This window comes from Rattus rattus, chromosome 14 (genome assembly GCF_011064425.1).
Source record: "Rattus rattus isolate New Zealand chromosome 14, Rrattus_CSIRO_v1, whole genome shotgun sequence".
NCBI classification, from domain to species: Eukaryota; Metazoa; Chordata; class Mammalia; order Rodentia; family Muridae; genus Rattus; species Rattus rattus.
This window is the reverse complement of record NC_046167.1, coordinates 30,567,151-30,583,412: the sequence shown is the minus strand read 5'-3', so window position 1 is coordinate 30,583,412 and position 16,262 is coordinate 30,567,151. Positions and strand designations below refer to the sequence as shown.

Sequence of the window (16,262 nt, the reverse complement as noted above, 5' to 3'; positions counted from 1 at the left end):
CAGGAGTCATCATCCCCATATCTAGCAGAGCCATCCTAGAAATATCTGGGGGATGATGTCCTCAGGCCACAGCATTGTGGGTAGACTCCTTTTATGTGGTCATCAGGTCAAGGCCAAGCTGATCTAATCTGCGAATGTTGAGATGAAGACAGTTTGATATTGTATAATGTGAGGAGAAAGGGTGCTGAAAAATCAGGGTTATATAGGAATAGGAAGCTGGGAGAAGGGAAGCTCATGAGCCTGAGACATTTAGGGAAGGGGGTTGGGTGAGAAGAGCTGAGAAGAGCCAGAGACTCTATAACAGGTATTACTGGGAGAGCCTAGAAGCCAGCATGCACTTTGTATGCTAATGGACACCACAGATAGCCATTTGCATTGAGTTTCTTTTGAACCTGACAGTCAAGTGGAGTTTGGTAGGTTTAATTTGAGTGGATATTGTGTATGTTGGTGATAAGTACCATGATTTTCATCTTTTTGTCCCATAGGAATTGCCATCAGAATTCTACCCAGGATGCAGGAGTGTCCTCTCCAGCAGTGTTGATCTGAGAAATGTTCCCTGGCCAGAAAGATTGGCCACAGTCTCTTGAGGATGTAGGAATTGGCAAACTGGCTGGCAGCCTTTGTAAGGTTCCTTAGTGGAGCAACTTTTAACCTTCAAAAGTCTCATGTTTGAACAAATATGTCATGGCTGCATCCTTGGTAATCTTTACAACAAAGAAGAAAAGTTTATTCTCTGCAGTCCTTAGACATTGTGGAGGTGATTTTCCAAGTACTAACATCATCAAGTTATTATGACATCTCTGAACTTAGATCAAAGAGAAGTGAAGACATAGAAAGGGAAATATTTACTTTCTTAAAATACACCTTGGATCCCCTCTCCAATGTTGAGAAGGGATCCTGTGAGGAAAAGGGATACTCATTACGGATCTGAGGAGTCATGGCAAAGCGCCCTTGCGCCTGCTGCAGATCAGGAAACATCGCATCCTCTTTTCCAATCAGACGAGTCTTTGCTCTCACAGTTCTTCTTCCAGCCCTGCCTGAGGAGGAGATAGAAATGGGGACAGTGGAAGAAAGTGCACCAACCAAATGACTGTAGTTGTAATCTCCATGGTACACACCAGTTAACCTGCTTCCAACATCCAAAGTTGCCATTCTTCTGTTTCATTGATGCCTTCTGTCCTTCCACCCTCACCCCTATTTCTCCTAGTCACTATTGGCCTCACCAACAAGCAAACTAGTTTGGTAAGGATGGATCCCTAAGACCCACAGCTCTGACCTACCAAACGAGCAGCCTGATCAGCAGTATTCATTAGACATACAGCTGAAAGACACATGCTCGCACATGGATCCTGTTCGGTCTTAGGTGGGGTTTTTGCCCAGTTGTCATTCACAGACTGGACCATTTCCTCCTCTCTACTCTTTTTTATTGATCTCCACCAAATATTGCTGCAGTCTCATTGTCATGAATCTAGAGCAAAGCCAGGCTTCCTGCTACTTGGTGTATCAATAAATGCCTCTTCCCTTCACAAGACAGCAAGACGTTCCCCATACTTGTTTGTACTGTGCTCCTCTGGACCCATACTCTCACGGGATGTGTATCAACACACCCAGGTCTCTTGTTTGGACCACTCTGCAGGTAGCAGTTTTTCATGTCTACGCTAGCCAAGGTGAACAGACACATTGTAGATCTCACATCACTAACATCACTGTCTATGCATGCCAGCCTCCCAAGGACACACTCACCAATAGTTCATCCCTTGTGTCTCTTTAACAATTTTCTTGGCACAGAGAATGGCATCTGTGAGGTCATCAGTGGTCAGTGCTGTAATGAAAGGGGATGTGAGGGTCAGTAGGGCTTCAGCTGTCTGGGGGTTGTTATGCCAGAGCGCCTTATGCCAGAGCCTCTCTCTGCAGTTTTCTGGAAGAGGCTTGGAAGATCTGTGACTTTCCCTACAGAACAAAAACCCATGAATTTCCTCACCAATAATACAGGTTTTGTTTTAAGGCTGTCCTCACTATGGCCTACCTGAGGAGAGAATGGTGATTACTACTTGCCTAGAAATGGCCTCCAAACCTCCTTGATGTAAACATGACTGAAAAAGTCAAACATCAGACAAATAAAGAAGAAAAGAAAAGAAAAAGAAAAGCGTTGAGGTTTGGTCTTTTGCTATCTATTGTAGTATGAAGTATGGGCCCCTAGACCTGGTTGTCCCAGAGATGAGAGAATACACACTCACACCTTGACCCTGAGTTATTTCTGACCTTTACACAAGGTCCATTTAACAGCTTTGGAAAAGATTGTGGACTTGCCAGTGTCTTACTGAGGTCTAGCTCCCAGCGGTGGTCATCAATTTGACACCATTGCTGTGTAGCCTAACATTTTACAATAGAAATGCATTATTCTGACTGTCAGAAAAAAAGCAACCAGAAATAAGAAACACTGGCTTGAAATGTCACATTTTAATAAGACATCATAATAGGCAATTGTTCGTAAATTCTCTAGAAGTGGAATTTTTCCTTCAGTGTGCTGGCTTAGTTTTAATACTACTTTTCTTAGAAGATTGTGGTCGTGACATTTCCTTCAAGCAAATTTATTCAAAATGTGACTTATTTTGATTTAAAACAATCTACCACTTAACAAGGGAAAAAATTGAGACTGGATTGATCTGGAGGCAGGAGCACATGAAACGGTGTACAAACCATTGCTTTCTGTTTAGTGTCACCAAGAGAAGCAGAGCTTTGCCAGCGTGTAAGTCTTGTTTCTAGAAACACACATATCTACAACAGCTATTCATTGCCATCAGTTAATTCAGTTAACATAACATCTACTGTGTCAGACACACAGTAAGTATCTGTATGACAATGCCCATTAATACTCACAACATTCATTGTCTCTATAAACTGAGCCCACGTGCCCAGTAAACGAGCCTGTTTTTAGAAGTGACTGGGTGGACCCTAGAGCAAGTGGAATTGATGATGTCCCTAGAGGTGGGAAGGGAACATCACACATTGTGAGGGGGGAACCTGTCTTGTTCTATTCTTCTGTGTAGAGTACATCCTATGTATGTGTCTTAGGTCAAGAGTTGGTCTTGGAGCACAGTTTGAGCCCTGACTAGGGTTCACTCACAGCAGGATCAGGTGGTGTTGGATTAGGGAAGAGAGCAACATGGAGGAAGTTGTTTGACAGCTTGGAGCGCTACTTGGAGCTGAGTGTGGTGGAGCACGCGTGTGATTCTAGCTCTTAGGAAGTATAGGCAAGAAGGTTATGAGTTCAAGGTCAGCCCCAGCTATATATTAAGTATGAGCTCAGTCTGGATGACAGAAAATCAATACTGTTAAAGAAAGAAAGAAAGGAAGGAAGGAAGGAAGAAGGAAGGAAGGGAGGAGGAGGGAGGGAGGAAGAAAGGAAGGAAGAAAAAAAGAAAAAAAGAAAGAAAAGAAAGAAAGAAAGAAAGAAAAGGAAAGAAGAAAGAAAGAAAGTCTCTTGAAAATGATTGGATTAACTTAGGGTTTATGAAACTTGGGGCTGAGAAGTAAGGAACCAGATGCAGAGCAGAGATGTTGAAACAGAGAAATCACCACACAGGGGCAGCAGAGGGCAGAGTTGGGAAAGGCAACAGGCTTTTAGAAGGATTCATGCCAATAACTGTTTCTGCTCAATTTACTCTTAATAGACAATTCTGTCTAGTCGAACAAGAATACGAACAGTTCTTCAGGATCCGTATGTAGAGGGATGGTTTACGCTACATTCTACACCAGAAAACAGCAGCAGTTGTTTTCAAAGAAGTGCTTGCTTCCAGTTAGAGCATGTCCAAGTCCCCATGCCTCCTCCTGCCTCCCAAATAATTACAAGTTCCATGGTTCTGCCTTACATCTCTTTCTCTTCTCTGAAGTAACAAAGGCCAACTTAGATGCTAATCCAGTGAGAACCAAGATTAGCACTCATGGACTACACTCTGTGCAGACACCAGCAGTCACTTTCTTTCCTGTAACCGTCTCTCATTGGCAAAGCCATCTCTCTTGGCAAAGCCTATGTTTTGAAAGAAAATAAAGATTGCCATTATATCAGGACATTCATAAATATGCATATGTGCATGCATATATTTGGGTGTTTTAATTTATAATGTGAATATTTACTTAGTCCATCTTCTGGTGCCCTAAGAAAATGAATGCCAAGAACTAGACAATTTATAAATAAGTTTAGTTTAGAGCATATTGCTGGTGTCTGCTGACTGAGAGCACATTACAGACATGATCATGCAGGCCTCCTTCCCCATCCTATAAAATCACTAATGCCAAGATAGGGTCCCATTTCTTTCACCCTCATCTAACCTGAACTGCTTTCCAAATACCCCACTTCAAAAACCAGTCACATGAATTTCTACATATGAACTGGGGAGGAGGAAACACAGTTAAATGACAGCAAGCACTTAAAACTAAGGTCTGCCTGAGTAGTTTGAAGAAGGAAGGTGGGGGTTTTAGAAATACAGTTTTAAAATAAAAATGCATATGTATGTATGTATGTATATATATGTCATCTATACTATACATGCATGTAATGTCATGTACTTTGTGCAGATACCTAAAGTCAACTGGTTTCTAGGGTTTTATGACAATGTGGCTACTTCTATACAGTAATACAGAAGGACATTGTTCCTGATTACTGCGTTTCTGCCTGAAGATAAAGTAGAGCAGACACTGAAGGCTGATTCTGGGTGTAAAGCCAACATCCTGTTTTCTATTTTAAAGCAAATCAAAACAACCCTAAGATTCCATCTCACACCAGTCAGAATGGCTAAGATAAAAAAACTGAGGTGACAGCAGATGATGGCAAGAATGTGGAGAAAAAGGAACACTCCTCCATTGTTGGTAGGATTGCAAGCTGGCACAACCACTCTGGAAAACAGTATGGCGGTTTCTCAGAAAACTGGACATAGTATTATCTGAAGACTCAGTTATACCAACATATAACAAGGACACATGCTCCACTATGTTCATAGCAGCCTTATTTATAATAGCCAGAAGCTGGAAAGAACCCAGATGCCCTTCAACAGAGGAATGGATACAGAAAATGTGGTACATTTACACAACGGAGTACTACTCAGCTATTAAAAACAATGACTTCATGAAATTCATAGGCAAATGGATGGAACTAGAAAATATCATCCTGAGTGAGGTAACCCAGTCACAACAGAACACATATGGTATGCCCTCACTGATAAGTGGATATTAGTCCAAAAACTTGGAATGCCTAAGAAAAAATTCACAGATCATGTGAAACTCAAAATGTGGATGCTTCATTCCTCTTAGAACGGAGAACAAAATACTCACAGGAGAAAATACAGGGACAGAGAGTAGAGTAGGGACTGAAGAAAAGGTCATCCAGAGATTGCTCCACCTGGGGATCCATCCCAGATACAGCCACTAAACCCAGTCACTATTCCTAATACCAAGATGTACTTGCTGACAAGAGCCAGATTTGGGTGCCTCCTGAGAGGCTCTGCCAGAGCCCCACTGATACCGATGAGGATGGTTGTAGCTAACCATTTGACTGAACAAGGGGACCCCAATGTAGGAGTTAGAGAATAGACTGAAGGAGCTGAAGGGGTTTGCAACATCATAGGAAGAACAACAATATCAACCAACTAGACCCCGCTAGAGCTCCCAGGGACTAAACAAGCAACCAATGAGTACACACTGAGGAACCCATGACTCCAGTCACAAAGGTAGCAGAGGATGGCCTTATCCACCATTAATAGGAGGAGAAGCCCTTGGTCCTGTGAAAGCCCATTCCCCCAATGTAGGGGAATGCCAGGGCGTTGATGTGGGAGTAGGTGGGTGGGAGCGGGAGCATCCCCATAGAAGCAGGGGGAGGGGGAGGGAGTATGGTAGAGGGGGGAACGGGGATAACATTTGAAATGTAAATACGTGAAACATCCAAGAAAAATACAATTTTTAAAAAAGTGAAGAGAGAGAGGGGAAGTGGCCATGTGGACACTTCCCAGGAGGAGCTGGGGTTACCACCAGGCTGCTTTCTGTGTCTTTAAGAGATGGTACTCTGGTTAAGGGGAGGCACATACTCTAGTGAGAGCATGGCTTGCCCACTGAGAAGACCACCATCATCAATAAGCATGCACCTATTAACAGAGCTTCAGAAATGCATATATTAGAAAGAAGAAACAAAACTATGAGAGCCAATGATTGAAGAATATCTTTCTCACTCTCAACAGAGCTAAGACAAGAAGAAGTGTTATCTGTTTGATAACTACAGAGCCCCCAAGCTTTCTTTAAATGCTTCTTTGCCATGGAGACAAACTGTGCTTGAAAGCAAAGATCAATTGTTAAGGCTGTAAAACCTATAATTATGTATATTCCCTAGGTCATACTGAACATTGCATTGGCCTTTCTCCTTTGCTGAGGTCCTGCTTACTGGATTTCTTTTTTCCTGATTTGTGTGTTGGGCCACATTGTGTGAAGGTATGTCCTTGTATTTTCAGTTGTTAATTCTGTACCCAAAGAGAGCTAAATGCTGGCAGGATCCTGGTATTGTTATTTCTATGGCCCATCTCAGCATCATATTTTAAAACATGTGTCTTTCCTCACTAACCTAGAGGCAATTTGGAATTGTATCTGATTGGCTGCAATAAAGACCTGAGGGCTAATAGCTGGACAGGAAGTGGAGGGCAGAACTTTTGAGAGAGAAGGGGGGATGCTGAGAGATGAAATGAGTCATGGAAGATTCACCAGTGGACACAGAGTTTAACAGCCAGACCAGAGCACATCAGAGAGGCAGATCTAGCCACATAGCAGGACACAGTGCCACGATTAGTTGGGTTAAGCTAGACAGCTGGCTGAGAAACTGTCCTAGCTAAAAGACCTAAGCTTTAAAATATTAAAAAGCCTCTGTGTCGTTATTTATACCACTAGTGGGTCTGAGAAAGTCCCACTATATTTGTCTTTGTTTTTCTTGCTTTAATGTATCCTCTTGGTGAAAAACTTCCGTTTGGGGGGGGGCATGCTGGAATCTTCCTCCATATTCTTATTCACCATGCTCTGCGTACTGACAAGCAGATCCAGAGAGAAGCCACCAATGAACTTTCATCTCCTCTGACGTCCCACGGTTTAAGTCAGGGTGTGAACAGTGGTAGATAGGGAAAGAGGGAGGACAATGAGTCTGGGGTTATTTCCATCTAGATTTTTCTCTAGGTCACTTAACATAGCTGTGTCCCCAAAGAAATGTCGTGTCTCCTCCACAGATTCTTCAGTGAGAAACTGGTCACAGCCCTGGGTCATGCATGCTGCTGGAAGAGAAGGGTGATTTAAATCTTGCCTCATAATCTATAATAATGACCATCCTGACAAGATATGCCCAAATAGTGGCATGAATGTAACCAACCACTTTCTGATAGGATCTAAGGCCTGCTCCATAGACGAAACCCAGACCTGGCACTGTTGGCATAGCTGAGAATCTATGGCTGTACCTATTGAACCTAGGGACAACTCAATACTATTATTATGCCAAATTGACACAATATGAAAATGATTCCTAAAGGCTTTTTACTATGCTCAGAGATCAGAACATCACTTGGCCCTTATCAGAGAAGCTTTCTTTTGAGGCAGATAACAATTAATAGTGAGACCCTCAACTAGTAAACATGACTAGTTGAGAAAACACAGTGCTTAGTCCCCAGTGGGATATCCACCACCCTCCCTGAAAGTCTTGGGATCTTTACAGAAGAGGGGTTAGAAAGTCTGAAAGAGGGCTGGAGAGATGGCTCAGTGGTTAAGAGCACTGGCTGCTCTTCCAGAGGTCCTGAGTTCAATTCCCAGCAACCACATGGTGGCTTGCAACCATCTATAACAAGATCTGGTGCCCTCTTCTGGTGTGTCTGAAAACAGCTGCAGTGTACTCACATACATAAAATAAATAAAATTTTTTAAAAAAAGTCTGAAAGAGTCAGAGGTGATGGATAACTTCAAGGGAACTCTTTTTCAGACACAAGGGGACATATACATACGAACTACTTATAGAGGTTGTGACAACATGCATAAGGCCATGAAAGGCTCAAGTCACACAGAATCCCAGCAGAGAAAGTAGAGGTGGGCATGGAATGTTACTATGAGCTGAGGAATTACTAGAGTTTGATATCTGCTGGGAGAGTTCATTTTCTTTAATGGTGTGAAACCTGATAGGTCAACCATACTCTAGACCCCACTTTTAAGACTAGTTGGGCAACACAGACTGGACTCATTGAGGAGAGAGGGGGAAGGAAGAACATGAACGTGCATGGAGGGGAGGTAGAAGGATGAATCTAAGAGGAGTTGGCGTACAGGGTAAGCATGATCAAAATAAACTATGGTATTATCAAAGAATTAATACTTAATTTTTTTCCATAATTATAAACTGAGTTTTCTGTGAAGTCAGGACACCACGTGATATACAAGGTGAAGTTTTTAGTTTTTAAATTGTCCAAAAATGTATTCATGATACTCAAAATATACTGATGATTTGACTAAGGAAGGAATTTCTGTTGGAAGTTACTCTTCTTTGGAATTAGATACCTTTCTCTTTCTACTACACCAGTGTTGCAGTTGAGAAATGTTATGTTGTTTAATCTTCCGTATGGAACACAAACGTTCTTTCTCTTAGTAGGAACACAGTGGATTTCGTTTCTCTTTACCGTTCAGTAATTTGGGGAGGATGAGCCTGAGAGTGAGCCTCCATTATGTGAATCACATGGCAAATCTCAGGTACTGGAGTCCTAGCCCTTAGTTTGGGTATTTTGGTGTATGTTGTTCTGTAGGGGAAAGTGAGATGGAACCAACTGACCACAAGCATTGTGGCTTAGCAGCACAAGCTTTTCTTATAGTGCTGTGAAAGGGTTAAAATCATGCATTGGCTCACACAGAAATGGTTTCATGGATGCTGCTCAACTCCCTTCTCATTTTCTTCTCTTTCTGTCTCTCTCTCTCTCTCTCTCTCTCTCTCTCTCCTCCTCCTCCTCCTTCTTCCTCTCTCTCTCCTCTCTCTCTCTCTCTCTCTCTCTCTCTCTCTCTCTCTCTCTGTCTCTCTCTCTCTCTCTCTGTTTTTCCAAGACAGGGTTTCACTATGTAGCTCAAGCTGCCCTGGAACTCACTCTATAGTCTAGGCTGTCTTTGAATTCACAGAGATCCATCTGCCTCTGCTTTCTGAGTGCTGGGATTAAAGGCACGTATCGCTATCCCCAGCTCCTTTCATCCTCTTTATTCCAATCATGGGAGGGTGCTGCTTACATTTAGGGCACATCTTTCTTCCTCAGTTAAACTCGGTGAACACCTTTACAGACATGCTCAGAGGTGTGCCTCATTAGTGGTCTAGCTGTCCCTCAAACTAATCTAGTTGATAATTGAAAGTAACCAAAGCAGAGAACAAACCTTCAGGAGTGCCACTATTCAGCTCTGTGTACGGAAATGCACAGGTCTAATGATCGCACTTAACAGGAAGTCCCTATGAACAAGCAGTTAGAGAATGCTAATGAGATTGACCTAGACCTAGGAGGGTTGAAAAGTCTTACCTTCAGGAAGAGAAGGATACAGGCAGTTTGAGCACAGAAGATATAAAGCTGAAAAGGAATCTTCTACATGACATCAATAGCCCTCAACTGTGAGACAGCACAAATTTGCTCTGAATGGATTCAGAAAAGAAACCTAAAATCAAGGAGAAGTAGACCCAGGGAACAGTGTTTTATATTGAAGGCTGGTAAAGAACTGGGGGTTGCCTCGGAAGTCTATGACTATTCTGCATTAATATTGAGTATGGACAATCCTCTAGATCAATCAATGCATGATTTGGTTCTCTGTCCATGCAGCAATATTGCTGCTTGTCTTTGAATGTACCAAAGATCAATTAAAACAGTTTCTGCTCCCCAAGGATGTGGATGAGAATATTTTATGACTGACTTCAACTCTGTCCTTTATTGTTTCTGTCTTTAATAAGTATTTTGTGATCACCAACAATAGCCAGATAATGTTCAAGGTATTGGGAATATATCTATAATTGAGAGAGGAAACATAGCGTTCTTCCTGGGTCTTTCCTACCTGCTTCAGAGTTGGGTTTCCTTTTCTCTAGCTCCTCCTCCTATGTCCAGCTCCCTGCCCTATGTCCAGCTCCTCCCCCTATTTCCAGCTTCTCCCCTGGTGACCACCACTGAGGACTTGCTCTCACTACAGTTGACACTGTGATGCTTAGGTGGCATCTTCTTTGACCTATGTCACCCCCTTCTTGCAAATCATGCCCAGCCGCCATTCACCCCTCAAAAGCAGTTTCTAGCCTTTTCTATCCTGTTTGCCGTGTCTCTTTAGTTTCCTTTTCTTCCCCATGAGAAGACTGTCTCAGTATTCCCCTGCCCCTAAACATTTCCATGTGAGTTCTTTGTTTTACTATTTCCTTTGCCTAGAGTGATTCTTGTCTCTGGATTCTCAAATCCTGTATATCTTCCGTATCCCAGATTAGAGGTTTTCATAAAACCCTTTTTCTTTTTTTGATAGAGCTAGAGATTGACCTTAGAGTTTCCAACATGCCAGACAAATATTATACAATAGTTCCCCAGCCCTGGAATTTCTTAAAATATCAGTTTTCTCTGGAGCCCATCAATTGATCCCTGTCCTGCCCAGCCAAGGACTTAGCTTTTGTATGAGTCCATATTCTCTTGTTACTGGGTAAGGCTCGGTGAAGCAGAACATGACCACTATGTTTTATTGCTTTCTGATTTCCATGCTGGCCACACAGTGTCCCGAAATAACAGAAGTGAAGGAGCAGGAAGTGAATTCCAGTTTAATTTCTACTCTTTCAGAAGTGGAAATTAAGCCCATTTTTCTTAATCCACTCAAGGAAATGGTCCTGGGCACAAAGAAGATCAACTCTACTATGCCCTTGGCAAGGAATGCTTCCCAGTTTTCAATAGGAATGTTTCAATCCATGAAAAGAACTAGGTCATTTGTTCAATCCTGTCTTCATGGAGAGCTTACTAAAAACCACCCTCACAGGAATAAGCCATTTGTGCACACACTCCACAGGGGAAGCTACCGAGTCATCCACGCGGCCTGGAGCAGACTTACTTGTGAATATGACCTCTGAGCTTTAAAGCAGACAAGGTGTATGTCCTTTGATCTAGGTTCTTATCTTTGGCCCTGAAGCTCATCCGAATCTGGGTAATCAGAAACAGTACCTGAGCAGGCAACATGGCAGTGATTCTTCTGATGTTTTTTTGCATTTCTGCACCACGTGAAGCTGTTTATCTGGAAAATGCCATAGTCGGTGCTCCCATCCTCCAGGACAGTCTCTGCTGAAGTGTTGTAGTGACTCTCATAGTATGCCATGCAGAGCCCTAAATGAGGAGGAGAAAAAATGTTGTCTCAGCCTGCTCTGTGAGGTGAAGTTCTTTATACATGCTATCCAGTGGCTTCCTCCCAGCAGCCCTTTGGGCAGGACACACAAATGAGAAATGTCATCCAGATACAGAGACGTGTACAGGAGCAGGGTGCCACACCAGAACCTGCACAGTAGCCAGTAGCTAAGCCTCATCTGAGAGAGGAAGCCTAGCTTATTCCACACACACTGCGATGGATGGCATCCTTCTTCTTTTCCCTCCCTGAGGTCATGAGCACAGGACTGTAGCAAGGACAAACCAAGGGCTATGGGAAGACGGGAGAGGGGGAGGAGTGTGCAGTTTGGGAGAACATGTGAAGAGCTAGCAGCCATCTCTAGTAGGGGTAGAGTCGGCCAAGCTGGAGACCCCCAGGTGAAAACAGAGGGGACCTAGAGCACCTCAGCAGACACCAACTCTCAAAGGTAGATTGAGGCTGGAGGCTTGGGAGGAATCTCACAGTTTCCAAGGGTAAATCCCCCGTAATTGTCCAGGCCGGCCTTCACAAAGACTTTTGCCAGTTTACATCGAGTGTAGACTTTGGATTCTGCTACTATGCCGAGGCTCATAATTAGGGCGAAGACACCGACAGCCTTCATCCTGAAGGCCTGTTGGAAGCAGAGCCTGCCGAAGATCAGGAGAGCAGTCAGACATCGATTCACCCCCAGAGCACCAGTCATCAGTGAGAAATTCAGAATATAGAAAACCTGGTTGTGGGCATCCCCGCCTTAGGACTTTCTGATTGTGGACCCCCCCCCACCCCATCTGAGTACTTCTCTGTCCATTTTGAATCATTTTCCATCAGGGAAAAAAGAAAAAAAATCCACTCAGACACAGTACACAGGGAAGGAATAAGACTGGAGCCCTTGCTGCTGTGTCTTTAGAATCAAACAGAAATGAGCCCTCCCTCACTGATATCCAGGGGGAAATCACGGCATTTCTAGATTTTCACCTTAACTGTCTACATAGAAGACAAAAGACGAGCACATGGAGGGAGGCACTCTCTACATATGCACTCAGAATTTTCTTATTGCAGCCAGAGATGAGATATAGGAGGACCTACGGAGACATGGAACGTTGGTTTGGTAAAAGTTCTATTCTCTGTCATTCTCCAAGTTTGATGCTTTTCCAGATGGAGAGGTGTTGCTTCCAACCTATCAGCCTCTCATCTGACACTGTGATTGGATGGGTTTTTTTTTGTTTGTTTGTTTGTTTGGTTGGTTGGTTGGTTGATTGGTTTTTAGGGGTCTCTGTACTATTACTCCAGTTGAGGTACCTTTATGTTTAGCCTGGTGAATTACAGTGGAGAAAGGACAATGGGTCACATAAGTGGGAAATGTTGAGAGATGAGGAACAGGGACAACAAAGGAAGCTGGTGACAGGTTGTTTAAAGGGGTGGAGAAGCAAGAGTTGCCCTTCTTGCTAGTGACTGGCTTCCAACAAGGTCTCCCATACAAATAATACCTTCTTCAAGCAGCCCTGCTTTGGTGGATGAGGCTGGTGTGAAGTTTCTGATACCTACTTGGGACACTGACTCAAAATTTGTACAGTTTTTGTCTATTGTTGTTTTCTGCACCTGTGTAGAATGTTCTAAAGGTTTTAATTATTCCCATAGAGAAGGATTCCCCACTTGAGAAGTAAGATTGTAAACCAGGTTCTGTGTGCAAACATGGACTGGTAGAGAACCACAGAGGGGCTTTCAGTTTCTAAGCAAGGGAGTAACTTGGTGCTGGTGAAGGACAAGACTTGCAAACTAGATGTAGTTTACCAAGTAAGGTTTAATTGGAACCTTGGTCTGCCCATGTGGAGGTACATTGTGCTTGACTGTTTCCATAGTGCAGGGTCAGGCCCAAGGAACCATGTCAGAGGGTGGAGGGCACCAAATTTACAATACTATCTGTCTCTTCATAGGAAATGTGTTGGTCTGTGGCTTTATACCAGGAACACAAAGTCAGATAAATGATATCAAATGCAGAGCCTACAAATCAAGTCAGATTTCATCCACTGCATCAGAATCTGCTCAGAGACATATTAAGACAAGAGCCATAGCGATGGCAACCCCAAGCAACTGTTTGGCAATGCTGAATGCTTGCCCTTGCTGAGCTGGTCAAACAGATGAGGCTCTGCTCTTATGGAGAAGGCAGATTCCCAGTGCTGTCTGTAGATCATTTTCCTAGGTGATCAGTGGGAGGAACCGTTCTACTTACTCAGTCAGTGAGTGGTAGTTCCCAGGACTTTCCTGAATCTCCTGAAGCCATTTCTGATTCTCATAAGGCACAAGTGACCCTTCACGAACTTCAGGGTTTCTCCCTAGTGCCTTGGCAAAGGAAGAATTCTTATGTCTTTTGTTTCCAGTTGCCTGTAGGTTCTAGAATCCTGAAGTTCAGAACAGTCTTGCTATATGTCTGAACCATTAGACCACTTAACCAGTGTCTCCCAAGTAAGTAAGATCATCTCTCTAAAATGGCAATCTCTAAACTTCATCCCAACCATCATCACTAAGTGGGCATGAAGCCCAAATCCAATTACAGGTTCCTACACTTCCATGTTTTACCAACTATCAACATATATATATATATATATATATATATATATATAATATTTTAAAGTATAGAGGTTAAATTAACATTGAAGACTTTATCAACATAAAATGTATTTGCTGTAAGCAAACTGCTATTAATAAAATATTTCTAGAAGACCAGGAGAATTCAAGTAGAACTTAATAGCATCCAAGAAGACAGGAAAACAATTTACAAAAGTGCAAAGAACTGCCAGGACCAATAAAATACTTGTAATGTGGTTAGCATCTGTGGTAGTTTGAATATACTTGGCCAGGCAGTGGCCTTACTGGAGCATGTGTGGCCTTAGAGAAAGTGTGTCACTGTGGGAGTGGGCTTTGAGACCCTCCTCCTAGCTGCCTAGAAGACAGTCTTCTAGCTGCCTTCAGATCAAGATGTAGGGCTCTCAGCTCCTCTTCTGCACCATGTCTACATGCATGCTTCCTTCTATGATGATATTAGACTAAACCTCTGAATCTGTAAAGCAGTCCCAATTAAATATTTGCCTTTATAAGTGTTGCCTTGGTTATAGTGTCTCTTCATAGCAATGGAAATGCTAACTAAAACAGAAGGTGGTACTAGGAGTTGGATATTGCTGTGAGAGGCCTGACCATGCTTTAGTTTGGAAGAATGTGGATTTGGAGACTTTGGATTTGAATTTGGAAACAATGGAATGCTTTAAGTATGGATTAATGGACCATCCTAGTAGGAATATGAAAGACATTGGTACCAAGGCTCTCTTTCTGCAGTTCTGCCTGTCCCAGAGCCTGTCCATGGAACGTTTAGACCCAGACATAGTGGTACACACCTCTAATCCCAGGAAACAGAGGTAAGCACATCTTTGAGTTCAAGGCCAGCCTGATACAGAGCAAGTTCAAAGTAGATAAAAGCTTAGGTCCATGTGTGGTGGTATACAACTTTAATTCCAGAACTCAGGAGACGAGGCATGTAGATCTCTGAGTTCAAGGTCAGTTAACAGAGCAAGTTCCAGGACAGCCAAGCTTAGGAAGTAAAGGATGTAATAGAACAAGGGGTCCATGTTCCAGCCCCAGCAAGCAGCAGAACTCAGCCATGTGATTCTGGTTTTAGAGTCAAGAATAGAAGGGGTTTCTGAGACAATTGATGCTGATTAGCTGGAGCTAAGAGATTAGCACAAATTAAGGAGAGACCAATATCATTGAGGTGAAATCTTGAGTTTTCTGAGAGTATGAAGAAGCTGAGTTCCAGAGATAACCAAAGTTGTACTTTGGCTGCAACTGGACTTGGCATAGTAAAAATTACCCAGGTGGTACTGGTTTTGAAGGCATGAAGGGATTATAGAGAGCAGCTGAGGCTTGGCACTGTGAGAGGCCAGGAAAGGAATTGGTGAAGGTGAAGCCGCCGATGCAGTTGACAGCCTGAGACTGAAGGGATCATGCAAAGAAGTTGAGCTTAGCACCGTGAAGGGAGCCCGTGAGAGGCTATTGGTGAAGCCTAATTTCAGCAGATGACCCCAGCATATTGGAAATGCCAGTACCATAGGATGACCACCAAGAGCAGAAGCAGTAGTGGAGTCAACTAGAGCCTAGAGTGCTGCAGAGGGCAGAGATGGAGAAGTGACGCCAGCCGTTTGGAGTAGCCTAGAAGATAATGTGTGGATCCCAGAGGTTGAAACAAGAATCTGTGAAGTTGAAGTTGCCTCAAGAACCCCAAGATGTTAGAGGTGCCAAACCTGGATACTTGCTGAGGAAAGCTGCTAACAGGGCGTAGAACCAGCCCAAGAGAAAGAAGTTTGTTCCAGTCAACAAAGCTGAAAGGAGTTGGGATCTGAAGAGCGCTTTGACGTCAGACATGGAGATGCTGAGTTTAGAGTTAGCCCAGCTGAATCTTGGTCTTGGTTTGGTCCTCATTTTGGAATGTTCTTTGATGTTGGAAGTATGTGATCTGGTTTTTATTTCTATTTTATAAGGAATTACAATTAAGAGGTTGTATGAATCTCCGAAAACATTTTGAACTTTGGACTTTAAAAAACACCTTTGAGACCATGATAGACTATGGAGACTTTTGAAGTTAGTCTAAATGTATTTTGCATTAATACTATGTTTTGGTATGGCCCCCATAGACTCATGTCTTTGAACAAGCCTATGAGGGCCAGGGAGTGGAATGTAGTAGTTTGAATATGCTTGGCCCAGGCAGTGGTCTTGTGGGAGGAAGTGTGTCACTGTGGGGATGGACTGTTAGACCCTTGTCCTAGCTGCCTAGAAGATAGTCTTCTCCTAGCTGCCTTCAGATCAAGATGTAGAACTCTCAGCTCCTCTCC

The 16,262-nt window shown here is 43.1% G+C and overlaps 1 protein-coding gene across 1 annotated transcript; it reads right to left on the bottom strand.

Moving 5' to 3' along the window:
• Positions 1-701: 701 nt before the first annotated feature.
• On the bottom strand, positions 702-13,723 carry LOC116884049 (lysozyme-like protein 1). The gene is made up of 5 exons (XM_032885295.1): positions 13,613-13,723; positions 11,866-12,029; positions 11,208-11,366; positions 1,744-1,822; positions 702-1,037 (listed from the first exon to the last, which is right to left on the bottom strand). Exons 2-5 carry the CDS (start codon positions 12,002-12,004, stop codon positions 968-970), a joined length of 447 nt encoding a protein of 148 aa, XP_032741186.1. The 5' UTR covers positions 12,005-12,029; positions 13,613-13,723; the 3' UTR covers positions 702-967.
• Between the last annotated feature and the right edge of the window lie 2,539 nt (positions 13,724-16,262).

Excerpts from the sequence above, each read along its gene's own strand:
- LOC116884049 (XM_032885295.1), bottom strand. The coding sequence starts at position 12,004 with ATGAAGGCTGTCGGTGTCTTCGCCCTAATTATGAGCCTCGGCATAGTA. Across the intron at positions 1,823-11,207 it reads CTGCCATGTTGCCTGCTCAG|CACTGACCACTGATGACCTC; the intron begins GTACTGTTTCTG and ends CTTTCATTACAG. Across the intron at positions 1,038-1,743 it reads ACACAAGGGATGAACTATTG|GCAGGGCTGGAAGAAGAACT; the intron begins GTGAGTGTGTCC and ends TCTCCTCCTCAG.